We start from the raw sequence: 25,213 nt of genomic DNA on the forward strand, positions 1-25,213 counted from the left end.
GTGGCTAGGCAGAGCAGAGCTACATAAGATCTGTAGTAGCCATGGGCACAGCCGAGTTTGCCATCCCTTGGACACAAGGGAGACTTGATCAGATTCAAAATTCTATGTGATTTTTCCCTGAGGCAACCTGCCTCTCATTAAGGAGAGCATCCCTTATGCTTTTGCCAGCTGGAAGGCTGTTGAGCTTTAGTTGGCCAACAGCTTTTGGAGTAATTAAACAATTCTGCCTCTTTGAGCCAAATTATAGGCATGAGGGTAACAGCAACGTTGGCTTTGCCAGCCAGGACTAAAATTAGGTTGCATGATTGATTTTACAACTTGTTTGGGTGCTAACAAATAGTGCCAGATCTCTACACAGATTCCCCAAGCTGCATTTAATGTGGGGGAGAAAAGCTGGAGGAGAGAATGGCAGGAGTGTAGAAGTGTGTCACCTTGACTTCATTGCTGCTGTGCTTTTTTTAACATGCCAATGCCGCCCTGCTAGGAAGAGGAAGGATGTTCTGTGAATTCTGTAGCTGTGACATTTCTTTCTAAAGTTCTCTTCCATTAAAGGAGGCTAGGTTGTTTCATACAGCAAGACATACGTTGAGAAGGAGTGTGATTTCAGCCTGTAAAATACATCGGGGTGGGGGGGGTGGGTGGTGTAAAGATGGGGAAGCAAAAGCAACTAAAGGGTCATGGATATAAAGTAGGGCCTGCAGGAATTTTTAGACTGGAAATTGCAAACTTTTTAACTGCTGGATGTCCTGAGAAATCGTGTCAATAGGAATGGGGCGGGGGAAGGAGGAGGGGAAGGGGGGTGGCAAAAATCTGGCTTCAAAAGTTGGGAGCTTGGTAATATTTTAAGGCATTTTGTGATGTGGTTGCTGGTTGGAAGAGACTACATTCATTGACTCAAGTGGTCCTTTCTCAGCTTGTAGTTTTCTCAAAGGAAGTGATTTGTGTGTGTGTGTGTGTGTGTGTTCACTTTTCTTTATTTCAAAATGCAAAATAAAAAATCTCATTGAAATTGTGACTCCTTGATGATGTTCAGTTTTCTGTATTGCCTTATCAAGAATAAAGCAATAAAGAACAATTAAAGTATCTTTTGGGATTAAAGTTCTTTCACAAAGAAGCCTTGGTTTTGTTGAGTTTTCTGCAGCTAAATGACAAAAGCATTTGGGTATGTGTGTGTACAGCCTGCCTGACAGGAGGTCGCAGTGAGGCAAGTGTTGGTCTCTTCTCCCAAGTAATAAGCAGTAGGACAAGAGGAAATGGCCTCAGGTTACACCGGGGGTGGTTTAGATTGGATAAGAGGGAAAATGTCTTCCCGGAAAGGGCTGTAAAGCATTGGAACAGGCTGCCCAGAAAAGTGGTGGAGACGCCATCCCTGGAGGTATTTTAAAGAACTGTAGATGTGGCACTTGAGAATACGGTTCAGTGGTGGACTTGGCAGCGCCGGGCTAACGGTTGGACTCGATGGTGTTTAGGGTCTTTTCCAACGTAAATTATGCTACATGTAGTTAAGAACAGCATCAGCACTAGCTTTCTGCAATCCGTGTTTGGATCGTTCGCGAAAGTGCCGTCGGGTCACCCAGGGTGTGCGTTTGGACGCACGGCAGCGGCTGCTTTTCATGGAGACAGTGTGCTGTGGGCTGGCGAGGCGCCCCTTCACCTCTGCCCCAGGCGCCCCAGTACGGAGAGAACGGCAACACCGAACGCCGAGCCGCGGCAGAACCGGCTTTCCCCATACCCGCTCCTCTGAGGCGGGTCCCAACACAGCCGCCCCCCGGCAGCACCGCCCCGCGAGGGCCGGTGGGTGCGGCGGGAGGGCGGCCCGCCCCGATGCCCTCGGGCGCCGCGGGAATGGCTCGCTGAGGGGCCGGGCGCAGAGGCAGGGAGGCAGCGGCCCCGCGATCCGCCCGGCTCCGCTCCATGCAGCCGCGGCGCGGGCGGGACTGCCGGGTGCCGCGGTGAGGGAAGGCGGAAGGCCCCGGCTGCGCGGCCCCCGCGCCTCGGCGGTGTTTCTCCGCCGGGGGAAGCGCTGTAAATGCGTGGCCTGTGGCCGCTCTGCTTTGCCCTCGGAGCCGTGGCGGCGGCGGCGGCCGCGGCCGGCCGGCTGAGCGCCGAGCGCAGCGCGGTATGGGGGCCCGGGCTGCGCGCCGCGGCCGCCCTCCCCGCGCGGTACTTTTACGTGCAGGCCGTGGACCCCGAAGGGCAGAGGTAAGCGCGGCGGGGCGGCTGCTTGCACCACGATGGCGGTGAGGGACGCATCCAAGAGACGGGTACAAAAGCGCCGGGGTCCCTGCCCGCCACCCGGCGCCGGAGGGGCGGCGCGTCAGGCGCGGGCAGCAGAGCTTCCCCCGCGCCCTTCCCCCGGCATCGGCACCCCCCGCTAGAGTGTTTGCGGGGCCTTGGGTCCGCGACTTAATGGCTGGATCCCTTGTAAGGGAGGGAAGCGCCCTGCCGCCCTCGGCCTTGAATGGCAGCGGTGCCCCATCCTCAGCGAGGCTGACCTTGCCTGCCCGTGTCCCACCTGAGCCCCTTTCCCCTTCTGAGCAGAAATGTGCTTGGGATTTTCGTGTAAATAGGGAAGGCTGAAGGCTCCCGACGTGGCTTTCCCTGGCTGGCACTTAGAAAAAAGCTAATTAATCTTTTTAGGGGTATCCAGTTCCTGCACAAGGGGATGGGATGGGAAGAGGGTGAAAAATGTTCAACAACAAAACACATACTAGCATGTTAAATGTGTGTTAAATTAGTGTGCTGAATTTATGCACCAGGTTTCTCAGCTTGTCAAAACCTGGACAGCAGCTAATATGTTTAATTATGATATACCTGCTCAGGTGTCCAGCCTGTTTCTGCCGTTAGGAACATCAGTATTTCTCCTAAACGCATAGGCACACGGTCATTAGAGTCATTCAGCAATTACGCTACAGGCCATTAGGTAAACTTGATTGGGATGAGACAGGTAAGTTTAGTTTTCAGAGGGCGCTTGTTGCTTTACATTTCTACAGGAAAAAAACCCTGACTGTACAAGCTAGATAGCTCAGAGTGCTTTTCCAGATTAGACACACTGTGGCATGTGTGAGTCTGGAAGCTGCCAATTCAGTTTATCTGAGAGTGTAAATATTTCCTGCATTTAGTTGAACTGGCAGCTCTCTAGTGTGGTTGGGAGAGTGTCCGGGAAGGTGAATGGGCTGCCAGGCTGCAATCCATTAGTCGACCTATTCCCACCTCCTCTCTCTGTCCCAAGCTCTCCTTACATATTTGGGACTCTGTCAAGGAGTGGAAGGAAGTTGGCAGATGCAGCATTTTGACTGTGCCAACTTTGTTAATAAATGTCACTTTCTCAACACATGTCAATGGTATGTGATAACTTAATGATTTTTAAAATTTTATTTGGGTTTATAGAGGTTTTTCTATTTATGGTGCATTTTAGGAGGATCTCATAAGTACATATTGAATTACACCATCCCACTAAATTATTTTTCCCTACCAAGACATTGGCATTTGTAATATCCTTCCCCCCCCCCATATGAGCTGTCATAATGATAAAGTTTAACTTCATTCTTTACTTCCTTAAATAGTACTAGGAAAATAAAGTAACATTTTGCTTCTGTATGTAAAATAACAGGCTTATTAAGCTACTAAAGTGAATCTTGTTTAGTATTATTTTTTTCATATATACCTATAGAATTATAGAATGGTTTGTGTTGGAAAAGACTTTTACAGGTCATCTAGTCAGACCTGCTTGCCATAGGCAGGGACGTCTTCCACTAGACCAGGTTGCTCAAAGCCCTGTCCAACACTGCCAGGGATGGGGCAGCCACAACTTCTCTGGGCAACCTGTGCCAGTGCCTTATCACCCTCACAGGGAAGAATTTCTTCCTAATGTCTAATATAATCTACCCTATTTCAGTTTAAAACTGTTGTCCTTGTCCTTTCCCTACAGACAGGACACCAAGATGCATCTACAGAGGTCCATTTATCTGTGTGCTCTCTACCTTCCTATCATTTTGCATTTGAGCTGCTACTAATCGAGAGCTATGCAGGATTTTTAAAGGTGCTGTTTTCTGATAAGACTGTATTTCCAACACTGTTCAATATGCAGGGCACCAAGTGACTTTGGAGATGTGTTCAGGAGCATCTTGTGTGGAACCTTTCTGATACCGTCTAATAGCATGAGACATTTTAGGTAGCCTAACAAAATTCTCTTCAGAAAAATTGTGCCTTGCTTGTGAACACCAGTATGTGCTCATAAAGACCTAGCATGGCTCAGTGAAATCATCTGCCAACTTGAAAAGGAGTGGATCAGACCAAGAAAGCTGTTGTGTGTTTCATTTTTTATTAAGCTCCCACTTGTTCTCTGGGCAGGTTCACTTCGTCACCAGGTGAAAATGCATTCCAGGTGAAGATCACTGCTCCTGAGGAACAGTTCACTCGAGTTGGTGTGCAAGTATTAGACAGGAAGGATGGTTCCTTCCTTGTGAGATACAGGATGTATGCAAGCTACAAAAGCCTGAAGATAGAAATAAAAACTGGAGATAAACATGTTGCAAAGTCTCCATATATTTTAAAAGGTAAGAAGCAGCACTACACACAAAGCCTGTTGTGGCTTTTCCTCACAAACTCTGTCCCAGAATGTCTTCTAGCATTAGGATAGCATTATGCAGGACCTTGGTACTTCTCCAGGCTATCAAATGCCATTGGAATTATGGATTCATTATAAGTGTTCTGTGCATACTATTCAAAATAATAAAAAGAAACAAATGCCGTGATTCTGTTGCCTCGCAAATAATATATAGAGAAGAGAGCTCGCACAGAAGCTTATATAGCTTTGTGTGACTCCTCTGGAGAAAAAAAAAGTTCAAACATGTCCATTTAGAGTTGCCGAAAGTTTGGTCCTCGGCTGGTGGTCTCAACAGCTCCATGGTGTGACTTATTAAAAATAAAATAACTGTGTTCCTGACAGGACCTGTTTATCATGAAAACTGTGACTGCCCTCAGGAGGAGAGCAGTGCATGGCTGGAAGAGATGAACTGCCCTGAAAGCATCCCACAGATTCAGAGAGACCTAGCAAATTTTCCCACTGTTGATCCAGATAAGATTGCAAAAGAAATTCCGCAGAGGTTTGGGCAAAGACAGAGTTTGTGTCATTACACCATCAAAGATAATGAGGTATGGAATGGGTTGATCTGAAGCCCATCTAGGGATTGGGTGCAAGTCATACAACTAGGCTGTCTGGCTGTCCCCAGTTGAAAGGCTTCTTGTAGCCAGTTCTTTAAGAAACTTCCTTTGTTTGCTTCTCTGTTCTTGAATACTTTGCAGTTTGTATGTGAGCATAACACTATCTGGCCTACTTTGTAAAGTGCTTTTTGTCCATGTTATAACCTAAGCACTGTGAAGACCAGTTACTTTCCAAGCAATCAGTATGAGCACTGGGCACAGACCCAAGTCTCCTAAATGCTAATTCAGTTTCCTGTTCTCTGAGTAATATTGCTCTGGAGTGTCATGATCATCTAATTTGACATGCACCAATAAATTACGTTGAGCATAATTCTGAGGTAAAAAAATACCACTTTTATCTCCACTGAGGATCAGAGCTGCAGTTCTTTTTAACACAACTGGACTGACTTTAGCAGAGTTTCATATGGTAATTAGAACAGTGGAACACAACAGGCAACCAGCTTCTGTTTCCATGAGACAGACCTAAAACATCTGCAAAAGCAGGCAAAGCTTGTCCTTTTCTTTTGGTCGCTTTCCTGTGAGGAGTTAGAGAGACGAGCTTTCTAAAGCTTCCCAGCTGATTCATAAATCTGTACAGCCATACGATCTGTCTGACTAGTTACTAAGTGATTAAAGGAGCTCTAAATTATGTCAGCTGTTCTCTGAAATGAAAACACCAGACCAGTAAAATCTGCGTTTACTTTCAGGTTTATATAAAGACGTATGGGGAACATGTTGGCTTCAGAATTTTCATGGATGCCATACTGCTTTCTTTGACAAGAAAAGTGAGTAGTCATTTATTCTATGTGTCCTGATCTATAGAAGTCTGGGCTTAACAAATATACTTCATCATATTTGTAGCTGTTTCTGTTTAAAAGTTCTTGTTTTTTGATTAATAATGGAAAGGTCAGATGGACTTTCCTTGTTTGAAGTTGTCATTTTCTAGAATGCTTTCTGATCAGAGTAGCACAAATGTTAATTAATAACAGGCTTTTATAGGAGAGTTCAATAGATTTGGATACAATGCGGTTTGGTTTTTTTTCTGTAGACAAAATAAATCATCCTGCAGCATCTCATATAAAATTTTGCCTTTGCTAGTACCAAAATAGAGAATGCATATCGTTCTCCACTGAATACTGTACACCAAAAACAAAGACAGGGAGGGTTGAGAAAGAGTAGCAAAAGCACAGGGGACCTCCCTTGATGTACAAGCAAAAAACACCATACAGACCCTTTCCTAGGGAAACTTGGGAAAAAAACTTGGCATTATGCATAAAGTGACAGCATATAGCATGACTATAATCACAAATATGTGTTACATAAAGAAAATAGTAAGAAATACAAAGATATCCAAGTTAATACCTATTTTTGACTGTAAATTACAACACACTTTGTCTTTTTAAAAGGAGGGAAAGAATAGAGAGTAGCTTCTGAAGTATGGAGTTGTTCATCTAAAAAAAGAAAAATCCTTAAAAATCTAATAAAAAAATAAACACATTATTTATAAACAGCTGAAAGATAAGGTAATTGGTATGAAACAGTGTGGCTTTATCCTTTCTTTCTGTAACAAGATAATAGGCTTCCTATATGGATGTCAAGTGTCATAAGTTTAGTTAGGCTTTTCGTGGCAAGTCTCCCAAGGTTCTCATAAACAATATAGGAAAACCGCCGTGAAGAAACTACTGTAACCTCTTAGATAGCCTTACATTAACAACAGTTGCCAGTGTTTCCAGAGAGGTGAAAGGTGTCACAACATTATTTTTCAGAGATTTGTCCTAGGTTCAGTGCCCATTTAATAGTGCAGTTATATTTTGGCTGAATGATGGACTAGAGAATAGGCTTATTGAATTTTCAGGAAACAAAATTGAAAGAATCTGCAAGCGCCTCCTGGTACAGCATCGTAATTAAAGTATTTCTTAACAAGTAAGAGAAATTTTGTGGAAAAATGGATAAAATAAAGTGACAAGGGCAGGGTATTACCCAAAGGCTGGATAAATCATATAGCTGTGACACCTATTTTAAAACAGGGAGTGAGTGGTTCTTTTCTGCAGAAAAGTGTGAAGGTTACAGTATCACAAATTTAACATGAGTCAACAGTGGCATGCTGTTGCAAAAAGCTAAACACATGAAAGAAGTGGAAAGTAACCTTTCCCCTATACTCCGGATTAGTAATGGGTCAGTTCTGCTCCTGTGCTTGCTTTTGGGTGTCAGCTTCAAGAAAGGTTGTTCAGTTGCTGACATTGCACAGGAAAGGGGTAAGAATGACTAGACATACAAATGCAGATTCATTTAAGTGGGGATTGCACAGGAAAGGGGTAAGAATGACTAGACATACAAATGCAGATTCATTTAAGTGGGGATTGTCTCATCTAAAAGGTATTTATAATAGAAATTTTTCTCATCTAAAAAAATAAAATTATATATTAAAATTATATATTTTTATATTATAAAATCATAATATAAAAATATTATAATCTAAAATATTGTCTAAAGGAAGACATGAATGTAGCCTTTAATTATCTAAAAGATTGCTCTAGGGAAGATAAAAGTAAGCTGTTCTCTGTGTCAGTAGTGTTGGACAAGAAATAATGGAATTAAATTGCATCAGAAGTATTCAGGCTAAATGTAGGGAAAGATTTGCTAACTCCAAAGACAGAAACTGTTTACAGATCTAGTAAAACACAGTTTGTCTCATCCCCATTAAACACTTCAGAATTTCTATTAAGACACTGTCACTGGAAAACAGTAGATCTATTGAGTTGGAGAAGATTGACCCTGTTGAGTGATTCTGCCACTGAGGAGGCAGATAAAATACGATTTGTAGCTCTTCCATGTCCATTATAACCATTAGATGCCGCTGTACTAATAAAGTTTAGTGCTGAAGATTAGACTGTGTAGCCAAACCCCCCCTGTGTAGCCAAACAAGAAAACCTTTTTTGTCAGTCTGTATACTGAAGACAAAAAGTAATGCTTTGGGTCTCTTGTCTTTAGAATTTCTGGATGTCTCTGCCAAAGGCTGCCCCATGTCATCAAGTTAGAGAAGAATTATCATCAGCCATTTAAAAGGGTGTTGGATATTTGCTAAATTACTGATTTCTATCTCTGTCCATAAAGATAAACTAGAAACTTCATGAAATCTGTTTGGGCCACAGAAGAATTCTGAAATGTTAGCCTTTGTCCAGCCATTTGCATCTGAAGAATAAAGGGATTTGAGAGGAGAAATGCTTTGATACATATATATGTTGAGGAGTCAGGAATATGTTTAAACCCTTATTTTTAGGTGTTATGTATATTTTAATTTGAGAATTATTAACATTCACAATTGTTCTTTCTTCAGGTAAAATATTTTCTCGTGTAGGTGTTAAGATAGTTTTCTAAAAATGCCAGTATAATAATGGGATATTCATAATGGTCAAATACCCAACCATGACTTATTAATGAGGAAGACAAAAACAAAAGAAAGAAAGATTATGTCATAGTGTGAAACCTGTGACATGCCTGTCTTGTAAAAATGGTAAACTTCTCATTTCACCTTCTCAAAAACAACTGCACAGCAAGAAGGCTGTTTGGCCGTGCAAGGACAAGCTAATCTGACTTAGACCCTTTTGCTTTGAAAGAGGCAAGTGACGGCAATCTAGCTGAGATTGATATTTAAAAAAAAATTAGTGTCATGAAAGGGGTGAACTAAGAACAGGGCATCAGTTCTGCACTGACATTATACATGCCTTCAGGGCTCCATAAAACTGAACCATATGTTGCTTTCAGATTTCTGCTCTCTCAACTGAGTGCCCCGCTGTTTTCAGTTTCTCCTCATAAGGCAGCTGGTCTTGTCCCTGTCAGAGTGGATGCATTTCTTTGTACCTTCTCTTACTTTGTTTGCAAATGCCAGAACCACACACAATGTTGAAGATGGGAGTACATCTGAATTTCATATAGCAGCAAAAAATGCCCTCTGTCCTGTTGTTACATTTCCTGGCCATCAGCAACAGTATTTTTCCTGCTGTTTGGCTACAACAGTGATTTCAGATATGGTTCCATACTGCCAACTATTTTAGATAAGTGAGGATGTTATGCTTAGTAATTAATCCCAGCACTGACTAAATGTGGTCTTCCCATCATGGCTTTTCATTTCTGTAACTTCTCTTTTGTTGGATTTAGTCATCAGGCAGACACAGGGAAAATCAGTTCACTCGTGTTACAGCAAACTCATTTACCAACCAACAGCAATTTTGCAGACAGTCAGCCGAGGTGGTTCACCTTTCCTAAGAACTATACCATTGCTTACTAGATCCCAGTGCTAGACTGGTACAAAGATTGTGTGACCAATCATGTAAAGTATAACAAGAGACCACCCTCTAAATTGGAGTGTTCCCATTCCTTAAAAAAAAAAAAAAAAAAAGAGCATTTATGTGACTTTAATCTTTAAAAAATATATTATCTTGTAGGCTTTACTCTGTGGTCTCAGTACTTCTAACATGTTTCTAAACTTCAGAGACTTATTACAAGTACATTAAGTAGAGACCTGGCTATTTTTTCTCTTAGTGAGGTTGTTTTCAAAATGCAAGGTGCCAGCAGAACAATACTGCTTTGTATTAAAATGCATTTGTGCCTACTTTGCTTCTGTTTAGGTGAAAATGCCGGATGTAGAATTTTTTGTTAATTTGGGGGACTGGCCTCTAGAGAAAAAGAAGTCCCCACAGAACCTGCACCCCATCTTCTCATGGTGTGGGTCCAGTGAGTCAAAGGACATTGTCATGCCAACATATGACTTAACAGACTCAGTTTTGGAGACTATGGGACGGTAAGAAATTGCTTAAAATTTCCACAAAATTCACAGTGAATGATTTTCCAAAAAGATATTTGTATTAACAGTATATTGGTTTTATTTATTCATCGAGACGTTGGCATCCTGTAGGGAGGCAGTAACTGTGTAATCAATAGCTTAACATTAACTAAGTTATACGGATATAAATGGCATATTAAAATATTTCACTGTTTTGTTTAAAAAATCAAAATTAATCTAAACATGTTCAAGTCATTGAAAACAGCACTTGGAAGGAATGCTTCAAGGGAGGTATTTTGTTTGTTTGCTGTGTTTCCCACCCATGAACATGTTAACAACTGGCCAGGTCTCTTTTTTCCTGATTTCCTAGAATCTTTATTTCTCTACCTTTTAAAGCCTAATGTAGCCAGAATTCTTTTTACCTAGGACTTACTATCTCCCACTTTGATTACTTACCGTTACTGGCCTTAGTAACAGCTCCATTGCTGTCTTGAAACACTACAAAGCCAACTTCTGGGAGTTCTTTGTAATCCATTTTGAACCTGTTTATCATTTCCCTGCATTTAGTTCTGGTTCTTTCTTTATTATCAAGGCTTTTTCTAAATTCCCTGCCCCACCTAATTTATGTGTTTTAATTTAGCAAAGTACTTAAGGAAGTGAAATATGTTGTACTGAGCTAATTACATTACCCTGCATCACCCTTGTTTGTCTGGCAACCATATACACTTTTAGCTACTTTTTCCAATGACAACCAACAAGTACTCTTTCCACATGCCATGTTGTTGAACTAATGCTGTCTTGCCTCTGAACTTGACATTCCTCATCTAGTTTTGTTGCTGCAAAAATACAGATACAATACACAGACAGGTGTGTTCATGACTTAACTTCATCCTTGGTATTTGCCTATTGGTACTGTAACCTCCTTTAAGTAATTGCACTTAACAACATTTCCAGCAGGCTTCACTATTAAATCACTTTTTTTCTCCTCCAGAGTCAGTCTGGACATGATGTCAGTGCAGGCAAATACTGGCCCGTCATGGGAAGACAAGAATACCACAGCGTTCTGGAGAGGACGTGACAGCCGCAAGGAGAGGCTTGAACTTGTAAAACTCAGCAGAAAATATCCAGAGATCATAGATGCTGCTTTCACAAACTTTTTTTTTTTCAAACATGACGAAAGCCTCTATGGCCCCATTGTTAAGCACATTTCATTTTTTGACTTTTTTAAGGTAAGACACTAATCATTTTTCATAGAGCTAGGTTCTTGGTGTATCCCATAATCAAATAACTTTGTAGGTATTACTGATAATAAAATGACCTTTAGATTTTCAGCACACCGCCAGTAACAAGCGTGAATAGGTATCCCTCCAGTGGGTTAACTGCTGTGTAGCTCTTACACTGGGGATGATGATGTTTGATTTACATCTGAAGGTTCTGTAGAACCTTGTGATTCAGCGATCAGGACTACTAACATAGTGGGAAAAACGGTGGATGAAGTGGCACATCTTCCCTCACATCCGAGGATAAGTGCCTGAGAATTTCTGGAGAATTTAACTGATGAAGCAGGCATCTCTGTGTACCCTGCACTCTGATGAATTCCAAACTAAATGCTAAATGCTACTTAACATTGATGCTTGCCTAGCCAGTCCTGTATTGCTCAATATCTGCAAATCAGTAATACCAGTGCCCTCAGAATAATATAACCTAACCAAGCTGCTGGCATCTTGTGTTTGTTAATAATTGACACTCATTTTCTTTCCAGTATAAATACCAAATTAACATTGATGGCACAGTGGCAGCATACAGATTGCCTTATCTACTAGCAGGAGACAGCGTGGTGCTAAAGCAAGACTCCATCTACTACGAGCATTTCTATAATGAGCTGCAGCCATGGAAACACTACATCCCATTTAAAAGTGATCTGAGTGATCTGCTAGAAAAACTGCAGTGGGCAAAAGATCATGATGAAGAGGTGAATATACATTTAGAAGTATTCGGCAATGTTTCTAGACAAAATAGAGCAAAAATTGCATTGCTTTAAAATAAAAATCTATTAGAAGGACTTAAAAATTATTGTCATCAACTCTACAAACCAGAAAAATACTTTTAAAAAAGCGTATAATACATCCATTAATTTGAAATGAAGTTGAACTTTGCAAAATTAAGAGTATATTTGTAAGAATGACTTACTTTTAAAGGTAAGAATGCTTAAATAAAAATAAAGCCGTTATGCTAAACTACCAACACTTAACTCCAGAATCAATACTGGCAGCCTGAAATAACTACTGGTGGTTTTAGAATTAAAAAAATAAGCCTGACTTTTATTTTCTTTGACAGGCAAAAAATATTGCAAAATCTGGACAAGAATTTGCAAGAAACAATCTCATGGGAGATCACATTTTTTGTTACTATTTCAAACTTTTCCAGGTTAGTACATTTTTCATAGCTACTGCCACAAAACCAGAAATCGCACAGAAAGAATGAAGAGCAATGGAGCTGCTGGAAATTGTTCAGTCCAGTACTTGAAGCCACAAGGCAAGCAGCAGCAATGGGAAACTTCAGTAGGTTTATGAACACTGTATGCAGTTATTTCCTGTGAAGGCCCTTAAGGCTGGTGGTTTGGGAGAAGCAATCGGATCCCATAAATCTTGATCTAATCTGCAAGAATATGTTGCCCACAGTGATCAAAGAATTCCACCTCACACACCCTGTGATCCACAGCTGAAAATACCTGTGCATTAGCACTGAGATAACCGAAGCTCCAGTGTGGCACCAGAAGGGGCTCCCATCTACAGTTACGGGTCTGTTTCCCATGCTGGTTACACATGGAGCGTGTACACATATGGTTGGTTGCATATGGAGTAATGATTGTGTAGCCCTGGAGTTTTTACAGAATTACTCATCTGAGCTGGTGCACTCTTTACAACCAGATGTACAGTCTAACAAGTTTATACATTAAGGATATCTTCCTCTTTTAAAACTAGGAGTACGCCAGCTTGCAAGTGAGCGAGCCAAAAATCAGAGATGGGATGGAGAAAGTCCAGCAGCCTGAAGATGACCTTTTTCCATGTACTTGCCACAGAAAAAAGGTATAGTACATACAGCATTAAATGTAGCTTGCTGGATGCTTTCACTACTGCTTCTGCTGCGCTGGAAGAGGCATTGCTCAGCACCTTGTGGTATCAGTTACCAGACATTAGCACCTATCGAACTCAGAAACATGTCTTAATGTATTTGCAGGGCTAGACAGGTAAAATTTGAGTTTCCAATTAACTGAAAAGTGTTTCTTGTTTCTTGACCGCAGGCCAAAGATGAACTCTGACAGAAAGAACCCAAGTAATTTTTTTTGTATTTGCCTACATTCAGACTGCGTCTTAAGGAAAGAAGAAAAAATTGGATTAAAATTGCAGCGGATAATGTCAACCGGTATTAAAGAAGTTTACAGTATCATGATCTACATATGGAAGAAAACCAAGTGCCCCTTGTTTCCTTTTTATAGTGTAACGGTTGCAGGGCCTTGTTCAAAGCATTTTTATAATTTTTTTTAATAAAATATATGTTTGTATCAGTCACGTGTTTCTGTCCTGAGGCGCCGTGGAAATGCAGATACTTCTTAGTTGTGCTTGTTATTTTCGCAGATTTACTGTCAATGAAACCAGTCTCTTTAGCAGTATGAAAAGAATTAAGTAGCATTGAACAGTGACCACTGAAACTAAACTGATCATTGTTTCAACAGTCTAGTCTACTCTGGTTTTAGAACACCTGCTTTCCACTGACGCTAAGTAATTCAGCTGTTACTTCTGGGCATATCAATGTCATCTCAAAATGATCTGTAGGTGGATTTAAAGTCCAGTCTAAACTTCCCAAATTCTAAACTTAATACATATGCTTCCAGTCCAAAGTGAAGATTTGCCAACCGTATCCTGGGCTGCATCAAAAGGAGCGTGACCAGCAGGTTGAAGGAAGTGATCCTGCCCCTCCCCTCTGCTCTTGTGAGACCTCACCTGGAGTATTGTGTGCAGTTCTGGTGTCCTCAACATAAAAAGGACATGGAACTGTTGGAACAAGTCCAGAGGAGGGCCACGAGGATGATCAGGGGACTGGAGCACCTCCCGTATGAAGACAGGCTGAGGAAGTTGGGGCTGTTCAGCCTGGAGAAGAGAAGGCTGCGTGGGGACCTCATAGCAGCCTTCCAGTATCTGAAGGGGGCCTACAAGGATGCTGGGGAGGGACTCTTCAGGGACTGTAGTGACAGGACAAGGGGTAATGGGTTAAAACTTTAAACAGGGGAAGTTTAGACTGGATATAAGGAGGAAGTTCTTTCCTGGTAGGGTGGTGAGACACTGGAATGGGTTGCCCAAAGAAGTGGTGAATGCTCACATCCTGGCACTGTGCAAGGCCAGGTTGGAAAGAGCCTTGGACAACATGGTCTAGTGTGCGGCATCCCTGCCTGTGGCAGGGGGGTTGGAACTAGATGATCTTAAGATATTCAAACACTAGTCAAAAGCATTTACTGAGTGGCCTGCATTACTAAGTGGTGTACAGTTATTTGCACAGAAACATGAAAAATGATGCTGCCCTGATTTTAAATATTTTGTGAACTTTGTCCTTTAAAAAGGTCTTTATTGTTTTGTATTATTTTTCATTCATACAAAAATTTTTATTTACATTGACACTTAGACCTCTGAAAACATATGTTTAAAAAATACACCTCTCAGAAAAAACCAACGTAATTTGCCACACTAATGAAAAACGAAGCAAAGACATTGCTTAAACACTGCAAATCATTTGTGCTCCAGTTCCATATTCTCTCTAAGCCACGAAAACACTTGGGCATTTATTTCTTCCATGACATCATCTGCTGTTCGTCCTTTGACTGCCATCCCATGGTTTGCTTTATCAATCCAGTGGATTTTTTTAGGGGCTTTCATTTTGCTTACCACGCCTTCTAGCAATTGCTGCAGAGAGAGTAAGAATGAAAAAGTCAGAGGATCACAGCTGCTACAAACTGCAACTCCTGCGCGTCTCTTGCTTTGCCTGTGCAATATGTAACAGGCAGCTCTCAAAAACAAAACAGATCTGCATGCACATTAAAAACACCTTAACAGAAAAGATGCAATGATCCCGTGTTCACTAATGGAATGTGCTCAAAGGTTCACCCCCACTCAAAAACAGAATAGCAGGAAGTTAGAACTTCTAAAGCTGCAAGTGACAACCCTGTGCAGGCTCCTTCCCCACAATGATGAAAGAATCCACTCTTGCTGCTGAAGGGCTGCGCCAGCAATAAAATGTCAGAACTCTGCAATATAATTATATGGAGACTGGCCTTGACTCCCTTCAACTCTCTCAGCAAACATATCTAAGAACCAGCTCAAAAAGTCTTAAGAGCTTTCCCCATCAAGAGGGCACTCCAAGGATCTGCTGTTTGCAAGCCTGACTTATTTTGGTGACAACTCCTCATGAAAGCATTGACTCCTTAGAAACTGCCCAAGCATGGAAATGCTAATTGCACATGCTCCCAAATTCAAGCTGAACTGTTAAAGAACAACAGGTACCATTTTGCAAGAGAACAAGGCAGAAAGCCACTGTATTTGCTGTTTTAAGCAGCACCAGAAAGCACCACCACGCTTCCTGATGTCCGATGACATTTCCTACCCAAGGCTTCCTCCCTACTGCCCCTTCACAGCAGGATTTACAAGGGTACTCACTTTTTCACACATCTCATCTGCTGATCCCGAGACAAACAGCACTGGACACCTGATCAATAATAAATCTTCATCCCGGAGCTTGGACTGAAGTTTTAGTCGATGCAATGGGTAAGACAAACATACAAGACCTTGAACGAAGTCATCATCATTATCACCCTGGCTAAGCTGACGTACCACCGCTGCAGCAGCTCGTGAGCCCATGGAGCGGCCTTTCTCCCATGTTAAAACAAAGGAAAAAAGTACACCTGCTGTCACCTCATCTACACTCTGTTTGAGTAAACAACTAAAAATGAGTGTATTTTCAGGTAGTAAAAAATGCTAGAGATAATTTTATTCATCTACTCCATGAAAAGTACTAATCTTAATTTCAATATTTTCTTCTAAAATGTTTGTCTGATTATATTATGATTTTACATGCCCCCTTAAAAAAGAAGGGGGGGGGGGAAGGAAAAATAAATAGAGAGGGATCCTTTGCAATACTGGAAAGAACAAAGCCCATCCTAGTGGCATAAGGAAGAGAGAGACAGGTCCTATACTCCAGACCCTTGAAATCTGAGATAGCAATGCTAATATCTTGTACGATTTTTGTTTGTACAACCTTAATCGGCTCAAATTAAAACCAAATATTTATGCATCTTACTCCCCAAATAAATCCAGCAAGTGTTTATGCACACCTCAAACTTCAGCCTACAAGCAGAAGGGTGGGAAAAAAATATTAAAGTGTGAACTTGTAGCATGAGGTCAGTCTACAACAGCAAGGAGGTATCAAAATATCTCCCCAAAGAGGAGGCATATGAGCTGACAATGCTCTGTAATTGAGTGTTAGAAGTGGCTGGTTCCAGTGGGATTACCTTGTATCAGCGCAGATTTGGTTTCACTTAGAGAATTTTCAGAGTTTCTTGTGTCAAGTTATTCCTAATCACACCCATCTATTTCCCTTTTCATATAACTGGGTTTTTTTCCAGCCACTAGGTTTCATCTACCAAAACCTATTTTGGGAAAATGGTTTCCCATATATCAGTAGCCAAAACTGTTCAAGACCTGCAGTTAAAAGGTACAGATTGATTATCAGAGAACACATGCCCTGCGACTTACAAGTGACAAGGGAGTTTTCTCCAAAAGTACATGGTCTAATGCTCTCTCCTTCCTGCTTCTGGAGCAAGATCTGTGGCATCACAAGGAGGGTAAACAGGTCTGGAATCTGAAGACAGCGGCAGGTTGGATGCTTCCATGTGTGACCCCAGTAGCAGTGAGACAGCTGAGCCGCACACCTGCCCTGTGCAGCCACCAGCTACTGGGCTGGCAGCATTCAGCTCCAGGTTAAGAGACCCAAATGCAGAGCTGTCAACAGGCTTTGCACTGCTGCTTCCAGTCTACTACTAATCAATTAATGAAGGTTAGAAGATTCAGCTGTCAACAGAGAGCTGAACTGCTCTCTCTAGGCAACTGACCAGTGGGGCCTCATTAAGCTTGTTTCTATGTCAGACAGCAAGCTTTTAGTGCCACCTCAGACTGAAACCTGTCATCCACATCTGTTCATCCACCTTCTACCAAAGTGGGACAAACTTCAACAATGGAGTAATTATATATTATCTTTAGAGACAGTATAGGAGTGAAACTTACAGATAATAAAAACAATACCTGCAAGGAAGACACCTGAAAGTTTATAATCATCAGAAAGCTTTAGGTATTCCTAAAGAAATGAGATAAAGAGAAGCATTACAAGTCGGAATTAAGACAGCTGGGAAGCTAGGGATTGTTTTGTTTCTAGCTACTAAACACAAAACATGAAGCTCTTTCAGCACTGCAGATTAAGCAAAAAACAGATACATACAAGTTGCTCTCTTCTTTTTTCATATAAATAATTTCCTAACATTTTGCAGCAACAACATAATAAACATAAGCAACTTCACATTAGCTCTCAGCCAAGTTTAAAATATCAGATGCCCTATCCAGTTACCAAAACATAAACAATTACTGTGTATCAACTTGCAGTAACAAACCAGAAGCACATTCTTAGCTTGTGGAAAGGCAAAATAAGTTAGCAAAAGTGTCCTTCACGGAGGTCATGTATTTTCAATTAAAAGATTAAGACAGTCAGTTATCTGTCAGTTATGTCTGACAGAAAAGATAAAATTCAGCAACAAAGTTTTCAGGAAGTGACTAACCAGATGTTATTTTAGCAGATGCCTTTGAATTGCCTTTGCACAACAGCAGATTAGTATAAACTCACTAACATTATGTTCTTCATAAAAGAATAGAGAGCAGATCTAGCAAAGTCTAACTTCAAATTAATGTACATAAAATCACAATTAATTCCTTAAGAACTGCACTTAATTCCCCTATAAAAATGTCTGATGCTCAATGCAAAGTGCTCAAGCTGCCTTCCCATGCCCCAGTAAAAGTAGCTAGATAATCAGGAGAAAATTTCCCCTCCTTCCTACATGCTCCAGAACAGGAAGATACTCTAAGCTGGTACTATCATGACGAAATATTGCTCATTTTAACAAAACCTAGGTACATAAGTACATTTTAAATAAGGCAGCAACAGCAGAGATAAACACACACATGTAACAGCTTAAATCGATTTTGAAGTCAAAGATTTAGGCTATAGGCCTGTCATATGCTACTTCTAATCTCTTGTGCTTCAACTCCTCCTGTGACCTGAAGTCCTTCCCCAAAGTCTTGTTCTCCCAGCTGCCAACCCTCAGAGGCTCAGCACAATTCCCAGGTCAGCTTTCCTAGATAAACTGCTTCCAAAGCTGTTTCCCTTAATTCCCCTTCCCCTCACCAAGCCCTTGCAGAACACCCATCTCCTGTTTCCATCCTAAATACTTCCCTTTTTTCAAGCTGTAAGCGAAGGGGAAAGGGACCTGGGGGTCCTGGTGGATAGGAGGATGACCATGAGCCAGCAATGTGCTCTTGTGGCCAAGAAGGCAAATGGCATCTTAGGGTGCATTAGAAAGGGAGTGGTTAGTAGGTCAAGAGAGGTTCTCCTCCCCCTCTACTCAGCCTTGGTGAGGCCGCATCTGGAATATTGCGTCCAGTTCTGGGCCCCTCTGTTCAAGAAGGACAGGGAATTGCTTGAAGGAGTCCAGCGCAGAGCCACAAAGATGATTAAGGGAGTGGAACATCTCCCTTATGAGGAGAGGCTGAGGGAGCTGGGTCTCTTTAGCTTGGAGAAGAGGAGACTGAGGGGTGACCTCATCAATGTTTACAAATATGTGAAGGGTAGGTGTCAGGATGATGGAGCTAGGCTTTTTTCAGTGATATCCAGTGACAGGACAAGGGGCAATGGGTGTAAACTGGAGCATAGGAAGTTCCACGTTAACATCAGGAAGAACTTCTTTACTGTAAGAGTGACAGAGCACTGGAACAGGTTGCCCAGGGGGGTTGTGGAGTCTCCTACACTGGAGATATTCAAGGCCCGCCTGGACAAGTTCCTGTGTGATGTACTGTAGGTTACCCTGCTCTTGCAGGGGGGTTGGACTAGATGATCTTTTGAGGTCCCTTCCAACCCTTGGGATTCTGTGATTCTGTGATTCTCACACTCTTGCTTTCTTTACATCCTTTTCTCAAGCTCTTCTTTCTCTCCCAGCACCCAAACCCACCTATATGCTACTGCTCATATAAAAAATGATCCTACTGTTCCCATTCACAAGCAGTGCTCCATTTAGCTAACCATCACTTCTGATTTTCCTGCTGTTGCTTGACTAATTTTTGGTCATGATTTAAGAAACCCAGAAAATGACACCCATGGCAGAATTTGGTCACTTCTTACCACAACTGTTTTGAAGGCCTTAGCCCTATAAGCAATGTTAAGGCCTTTACAAGTAAACCGTAGGCACAGGACTCCATGGGATGCAAGACAGGCTGCCAAAGACACTAAGTGAGGGAAGTTCATATCTCCTCCAGCTCCATGGGTAAGAATCACTCCATATGCTGGTTTCTTCTCTGGAACAGAAAAGACAGCATCGAGACACTTGTTTCCAAAAGGTATTTTCACTTTAACCTGCAAATGAAACAAAAGCCAATATAATTAAAAAACCCCATGTTTCCAGTCTACACATTATGACAAAGAGAAATCAGACAATTAAGAAAGAAGCCAAAACTTCAAGTCCAATTTCATTTCTTCTGTTTAGGAGTACTAAATGGGTAACTCTACCTCTGGCTCAAATATGTTCCATGCAATAACGGCAAGTCACTTTATCACTCCACACCTTATTTTCTCCATTAGAAAAAGAATCATCCTCAGCTTCAAAGGATGCTTCAAGGCATTAACTCTCAACCTTCTCTATATAGCTATTTGAGAGCTAACCGCCATATTTGACTTGAATATTAAGTCTTCCACAGTAAGAAACATTAACTTCCTGTAAGACTTAAAAATAAATAAGAAATATGCCCAGGGAAGTTGTGAATGCTACATCCCTGGTGGTGCTCAAGGCCAGGTTGGACAGAGCCTTGGGTGACATGGTTTAGTGGGAGATGTCCCTGCCCATGGCAGGGGGGTTGGAACTAGATGATCTTGAGGTCCTTTCCAACCCTAACTATTCTATGATTCTATAATATGAATTCTTCTAAAACTGCAGTTTCCTACAGTGGAAAAAGTATTTTTATCTCACATGTCCCACTGACATTACTAAATATAAGAATTAAGGAAGTGTCTAAACATTTATTGCAACCAAATTACTTTGGGTCTGTAGAGCCATATGGAGTATGTATGATTAAGAGAACCCCATGCTGACAGCAATTATTTCATACTGCAGCTGTAGGATCCATGTACAAGCTTCACTATCGAGGGAAAACACTAAAAATAGTATGAAAAATAGATTTGAATATACTAAGTTTAGAAATTGCAGGCAACTATAAGGAAAACCCCGCAGGGCTTCCTTTTTTTCCCCTCATAACGTGTTCAATAATAACTGATGGCAGATGTCACAAGATACATATACATATTTCAGGTGTAACTGATATGGTAAGATAAGCAAGGCATTTACTAACTAGCAGTCTGAAGCACAGAAATACATGACATGAAGACAGCCCAGCAAACACTGTCAAGTGACACAGTGGTATGCACACTGTGGAGCAGACACCTGCATATGGCACCTGTATATAGCAACCTGCTCTAGTGGAAGGTGTCCCTGCCCAGGGCAGGGGTGTTGGAACTATGTATCTTTAACGTCCCTTCCAAGCCAAACCATTCCATGATCCTATACAGTCAAAGACTGAACTTTCATCAAGGTTCAGGTAAAGCACAGGTTCAGATAAAGCCAGCTTCAGGCTGGCAGAGAGCCTCGTCATGACAGACATCTGGAGGAGCTGAATGAGGCACCAGGCCAGCTAATATTCTGCTGAATGACAGGGGGCTGCAGAGCGAGTGTCCCCGTATGTGCTGCAGCGGCTGAAAGTGAAAACACTCCAGGGCAGGGATGAAGTACTACTTCATTCCACAGCTGCCTCCCAGAGGCTCTCTCTGCTTGGTAATGGTCCTACAGCGGCACAGCTCAGGGCAGGAGGAGGTTGTCAGTGGTCTCAGAGAGGCCTCTGCCCAGCCGAAAGCGGGGAAGGCCGGCGAGAAGGCAGCAGCCGGACACAGCCATGGCAGGGGGCTTGTCAGCAGGGCCGCTGCTACGAGAACACACCAGCCTGCACGGGGCTCAGCCCGCACCTACCTCCATGCATCAGCCGGGAGGGGAGGGGAGGGCAGAGCGGCAGCGCACCCACCCCCCGGCTCTCGCGGCTCCCCCGAGGGGCACAGCGGTTCCTGCAGGACCCCACAGAGGCAGAGCAGGCACAGGGACCCGCGGGCGGCTGCCCCACTGCGGCCTGCGCAGGGTAGCCCGAGTCTTTCCGACTGCCGGTGACGCCCCGGGGCTCCCCGCGCTCGGGGCCTCACGAACCCCTCGCCATGCTGCGGCCGAGGGGACCCACCCCCAACCGCCGCCCTCCCCGCAGGTGTCCCGGTACAGAGGCTGCAGAGTCCAGCAACCCCCACGACAACACACAGAGGACAACCGCGTCCGTACCTCAGACCGCCCGCCCATGCCGCTGCACCCCGTGACGTCACGTGAATGACAGCTTTCCCCTCCACCGTTTGAGAGCACCTCCCGAGGGCGGCGGATACCGCGGTGTTTGATTGGTGTACAGGTGCACAAGGCCCCGCCCACAACGGTGGGGATAGGCTGACGGCGTGCGCGCGGAGAGGTGGTGGCGTAGGGCGTGTTGTCTGTGTGGGAGGTGTGTGGGGAGGTGGCCGGGTGAGGGTGGTTGTCGCTGGGCTGGCCGGGGCCAGCGGGCACGGCAGTTTTTTATTCACTGTACATGGAAAACATGGGCCGCTGTTAGTATTCCTGAGGAATTAAGGCAAACTGCTGAGGAATTGGTCAGAAAGTCAGGTTCTCGCTGGCTTCAAGGAGTACAGATGTGGTCCTTGCTATGAGTTAGGTGTCCGGAGCCACATCAGGCGATCCTTCTGGTAGCTGTCAGGGCACTGAGTCTACGTGGTGTTCACAAAGGGGAGAGACAGACCACATGGGTAGTATTTTAGGTACCAACATACTGCTATCCCCTCGGCTGACTATTGTACCGTAAAAAATCTAGTGTGCTCAAAACAGTCTTAAACTGATGGAAGACAGCATCAATATTCTACACCACCACTTGCAGTATTTATATATTGAGTGTTTCACAGATAGAATCACAGAATGGTTTGGGTTGGAAGGGACCTTTTAGCTCACCTAGTTCCAACCCCCCTGCCATGGGCAAGGACACCTTCCACTAGACCAGGTTGCACAAAGCCCCCTCCAACCTGGCCTTGGGCACTGCCGGGGGTGGAGCAGATGTCACAAAAAATTCTAAAATCTTACATGACAAGGTATTAAGTCAGAGATCATATTTTCTTCCATCATGAGTGTATAAAACTTACTCAGATACCCTATTGCGTAACTGATCCAAGATGCCATCAACAAATGGAACTATGTTTTTCACTTACCATCTGCTGGAAAATAAGCACGTTTTGGCTTGTGCTCCAAGTGTCTTGCTGTGCCTCTGCCAGTTGGATATTGTCAAACATTGTCATCCAAGCATTGCAGCCCTATGAGAAGTGAACCCGTCAGAGCACCTGGGATGTACCCACTATCCTGGTGACCACCCTGCCCTCTGAGGACTGCCAACCCCACAGGCATATTCCCGGCCCAGGCATTATTATCGTAAAGTGTAAGTGTTAAGGGCAGAAGTGGAGAAGTTCAGCTGTAATCAAACTGAAAAAGATAGGAAGGTTTGTTTGTCTGAATTTCTACCTTGCCTTAAGAAATGTCGAGCTAAAGCAAGATGCAGGAGCAGAAAGCTGAATGAAAAGCGTAAGCACAGCCTGCATGAGTCGTATGCATTTCACTGGGAGCTGAATGGCAGACAGTGTTGAGGTAGTGGCTCCTTGAGCTATAGCTCACATATGGGGGGTCCAGCAGATTAGGGGAAAGAAATGCTGGAATAATGCCAGATTAATTTACATTGGGTGGAGATCACACTATTCTGAGTAATACTTAATATCCATTAAGCCTTTATAAATGAGATACTCAGCAGAAGAGGACTGTGAAGATTTGTTATCCCAAAGTAGTTACAAACTCAACTTCAACTCAGAACACATGTCCTGGGTTCAGCAGTAGCAGTCATTTTTCTCTTTCTTAGTAGCTAGTTCAGTGCTGTGTTTTCATTTTTTGGCCTGGGAACAGTGTTGATAACACTGATGTTTTCAGTTGCTGCTCAAATGTTTGGTCTGGCCAAGGACTTTCTGAGCCTCATGCCCTGCCAGGGAGGAGGGGAGGATGGGAGGAAGCAGAGACAGGACACCTGACCCAAACTGACCAAAGAGGTATTCCATACCATGTTGCAGCAGGGAGGAATCAACACAACCATTGTGATCAATAAGCACGATTCGTTTATTGGGCTTCTACCTTCGGTTAATATAACAGTAAATATGCAAATACAAGGCACTTGATTGGTTCTGGCACAAATAAGGCATTGCGTAAGCTCTACACTTTTGCAGCTATACCGTGCACCCCCCCACCATCCTCTTTCTCATGCACTTATCACTTAGTGTCCTTGGCTGTGATTGGTCATAGCATGTTGCTGTTTGCCGGTGTCCTTCAGTTCCTCATTATCTGGTGCTAGTAAGTCTGCACCATTCTACACAGATGTCTTGTTTCAGCTCGTTGATGGGAACATGACCTTTCTCTGTTAGCCACTTCTCCACAATACCACAGCACGTCATGCCCAGGATGTAAGGGGAGTGATCCAGAAGGGCTGGGACTGCAGAGTTGGAGGAGGTATCAGTCGGTGCTTGGCTGGTGGGAGTGGGGCGAGTTATTGGTCGGCTGGTGTTGAGGTGTTGTATTCTCTTCCCTTGTTATTTCCTTTATCATTATTATTATTGGTGGTAGCAGTAGTGATTTGTGTTATACCTTAGTTACCAAACTGTTCCTATCTCAACCCGTGGGAGTTGCATTCTTTTCGATTCTCCTCTCTGTCCCTCCAGGAGCAGGGGGAGGGCAAGAAGGGGGGGAGTGAGTGGACAAGCTGTGTGGATCGGTTTAAACCACGACGGTTCTTTTTGGCGCCCAACGTGGGGCATGAAGGGTTGAGATAACGACAGATCTGACCACATTAATAGTCACTCATCACAATGCTGATTTATTGGCTCTCAAAGCTGTTCCTCTTGATCTCACAGGTTCAGAACTCTGTACATTACATACAGCCAGTATTTGCTGTGGTAGTGTTTTTCAAGTGTGGGGCTTGGGCTAAGGTTTTTGTCTCATTGTACTTTATGATAATGACTTGTAATACAATAGAATCATTGATCATGAAACTGATCAGTCTTATGTTCCCAGTGTGGTCACCACCTTTATACTTTGGGAGGTATATAATAAAGGTGCTTAGCAATTTCACATCTTTTTTCTCCTTCTCGGCTGGTCAACCTGTGAAGGAGACATTCTTTTACCCTCCTAGCCCCCCTCTCAGACCAGCCACAGCATCATTTGAGAGTTTTGAAGTTCTTGAATGGCCTTTTAATATTGTTGAGACCTGTTTGCTGATTGCGATGGGGATCACCATGTTGGCACGCATACAGAGTGAGTTCTACCCACGGCCATTTTGTCTGATCTCAAAAGTTAAGCAGAGCCGGGTTTGGGTCTTGTCTAGGGTTAGACGACGATACAGGAGGAACAGGAGATTTTCCCCAAAGCTGGACAGTCATGAGTGGCAGGGTGTGTGGGACAGTATGAGCCAGTATCTAGTCCACTGGGCCCCTCCAGTGCTTTGGAAGCGTCAGAGATGGAAGGCAGCTCTATGGAGTCCCCAGCAACAAGCTGCAGAAACTGCTGAAGGGGACAGTGAATTATTTTGAACCTGTTGGGCCCATGGCACTTCAGGCCATCAGAGCAGAGATGCGACATAGAGATGGACTCATGATCGAGGGGTGGACTTAGCAATGGACACTATTGCCCAGGTTATTCACGAGTGTGAA

The 25,213-nt window shown here is 43.2% G+C and overlaps 3 protein-coding genes across 8 annotated transcripts in view; 2 read left to right on the plus strand and 1 right to left on the minus strand.

Annotated features, from left to right (window-relative positions):
- The first annotated feature begins 1,789 nt into the window (after positions 1-1,789).
- POGLUT2 (protein O-glucosyltransferase 2) lies at positions 1,790-13,556 on the plus strand. Its single transcript, XM_065677960.1, has 10 exons — positions 1,790-2,202; positions 4,354-4,559; positions 4,952-5,157; positions 5,913-5,990; positions 9,834-10,006; positions 10,980-11,217; positions 11,751-11,960; positions 12,326-12,415; positions 12,973-13,077; positions 13,293-13,556. Exons 1-10 carry the CDS (start codon positions 2,030-2,032, stop codon positions 13,308-13,310), a joined length of 1,497 nt encoding a protein of 498 aa, XP_065534032.1. The 5' UTR covers positions 1,790-2,029; the 3' UTR covers positions 13,311-13,556.
- Positions 13,557-14,580: 1,024 nt separating this feature from the next.
- On the minus strand, positions 14,581-21,782 carry TEX30 (testis expressed 30). Of its 3 annotated transcripts, none has more exons than XM_065675782.1 (5): positions 21,723-21,782; positions 19,478-19,650; positions 17,338-17,389; positions 15,697-15,905; positions 14,581-14,946 (listed from the first exon to the last, which is right to left on the minus strand). In XM_065675782.1, the coding sequence occupies exons 2-5, from the start codon at positions 19,598-19,600 to the stop codon at positions 14,773-14,775; spliced, it is 558 nt and encodes a 185-aa protein (XP_065531854.1). In that variant the 5' UTR covers positions 19,601-19,650; positions 21,723-21,782; the 3' UTR covers positions 14,581-14,772. The 3 variants fall into 3 exon arrangements, with proteins under 3 accessions (XP_065531854.1, XP_065531853.1, XP_065531855.1); XM_065675781.1 differs by having other exon boundaries at positions 19,478-19,708; positions 21,723-21,778; XM_065675783.1 differs by lacking the exon at positions 21,723-21,782 and adding an exon at positions 21,421-21,584.
- A 2,013-nt stretch (positions 21,783-23,795) lies between these two features.
- Positions 23,796-25,213, plus strand: part of METTL21C (methyltransferase 21C, AARS1 lysine) — a 28,264-nt gene continuing 26,846 nt past the window's right edge. For all 4 annotated transcript variants that reach the window (XM_065677964.1, XM_065677968.1, XM_065677970.1 and 1 more), the window contains exon 1: positions 23,796-24,017. The gene's annotated coding sequence lies outside the window, so the exon portion shown is untranslated. The remainder of the gene's footprint in view (positions 24,018-25,213) is intronic.

This window comes from Lathamus discolor, chromosome 4, assembly GCF_037157495.1.
Source record: "Lathamus discolor isolate bLatDis1 chromosome 4, bLatDis1.hap1, whole genome shotgun sequence".
In the NCBI taxonomy this organism is placed as follows: domain Eukaryota; kingdom Metazoa; phylum Chordata; class Aves; order Psittaciformes; family Psittacidae; genus Lathamus; species Lathamus discolor.

Coding starts and splice junctions, on each gene's coding strand:
- POGLUT2 (XM_065677960.1), top strand. CDS start 2,030: ATGCGTGGCCTGTGGCCGCTCTGCTTTGCCCTCGGAGCCGTGGCGGCG. Junction 5,991..9,833: donor TGCTTTCTTTGACAAGAAAA/GTGAGTAGTCAT, acceptor GCTTCTGTTTAG/GTGAAAATGCCGGATGTAGA. Junction 11,961..12,325: donor CAAAAGATCATGATGAAGAG/GTGAATATACAT, acceptor TTTCTTTGACAG/GCAAAAAATATTGCAAAATC.
- TEX30 (XM_065675781.1), bottom strand. Junction 17,390..19,477: donor AGGCCTTCAAAACAGTTGTG/GTAAGAAGTGAC, acceptor TCATTTCTTTAG/GAATACCTAAAGCTTTCTGA. Junction 15,906..17,337: donor TTCAGGTGTCTTCCTTGCAG/GTATTGTTTTTA, acceptor CATGGGAGAAAG/GCCGCTCCATGGGCTCACGA.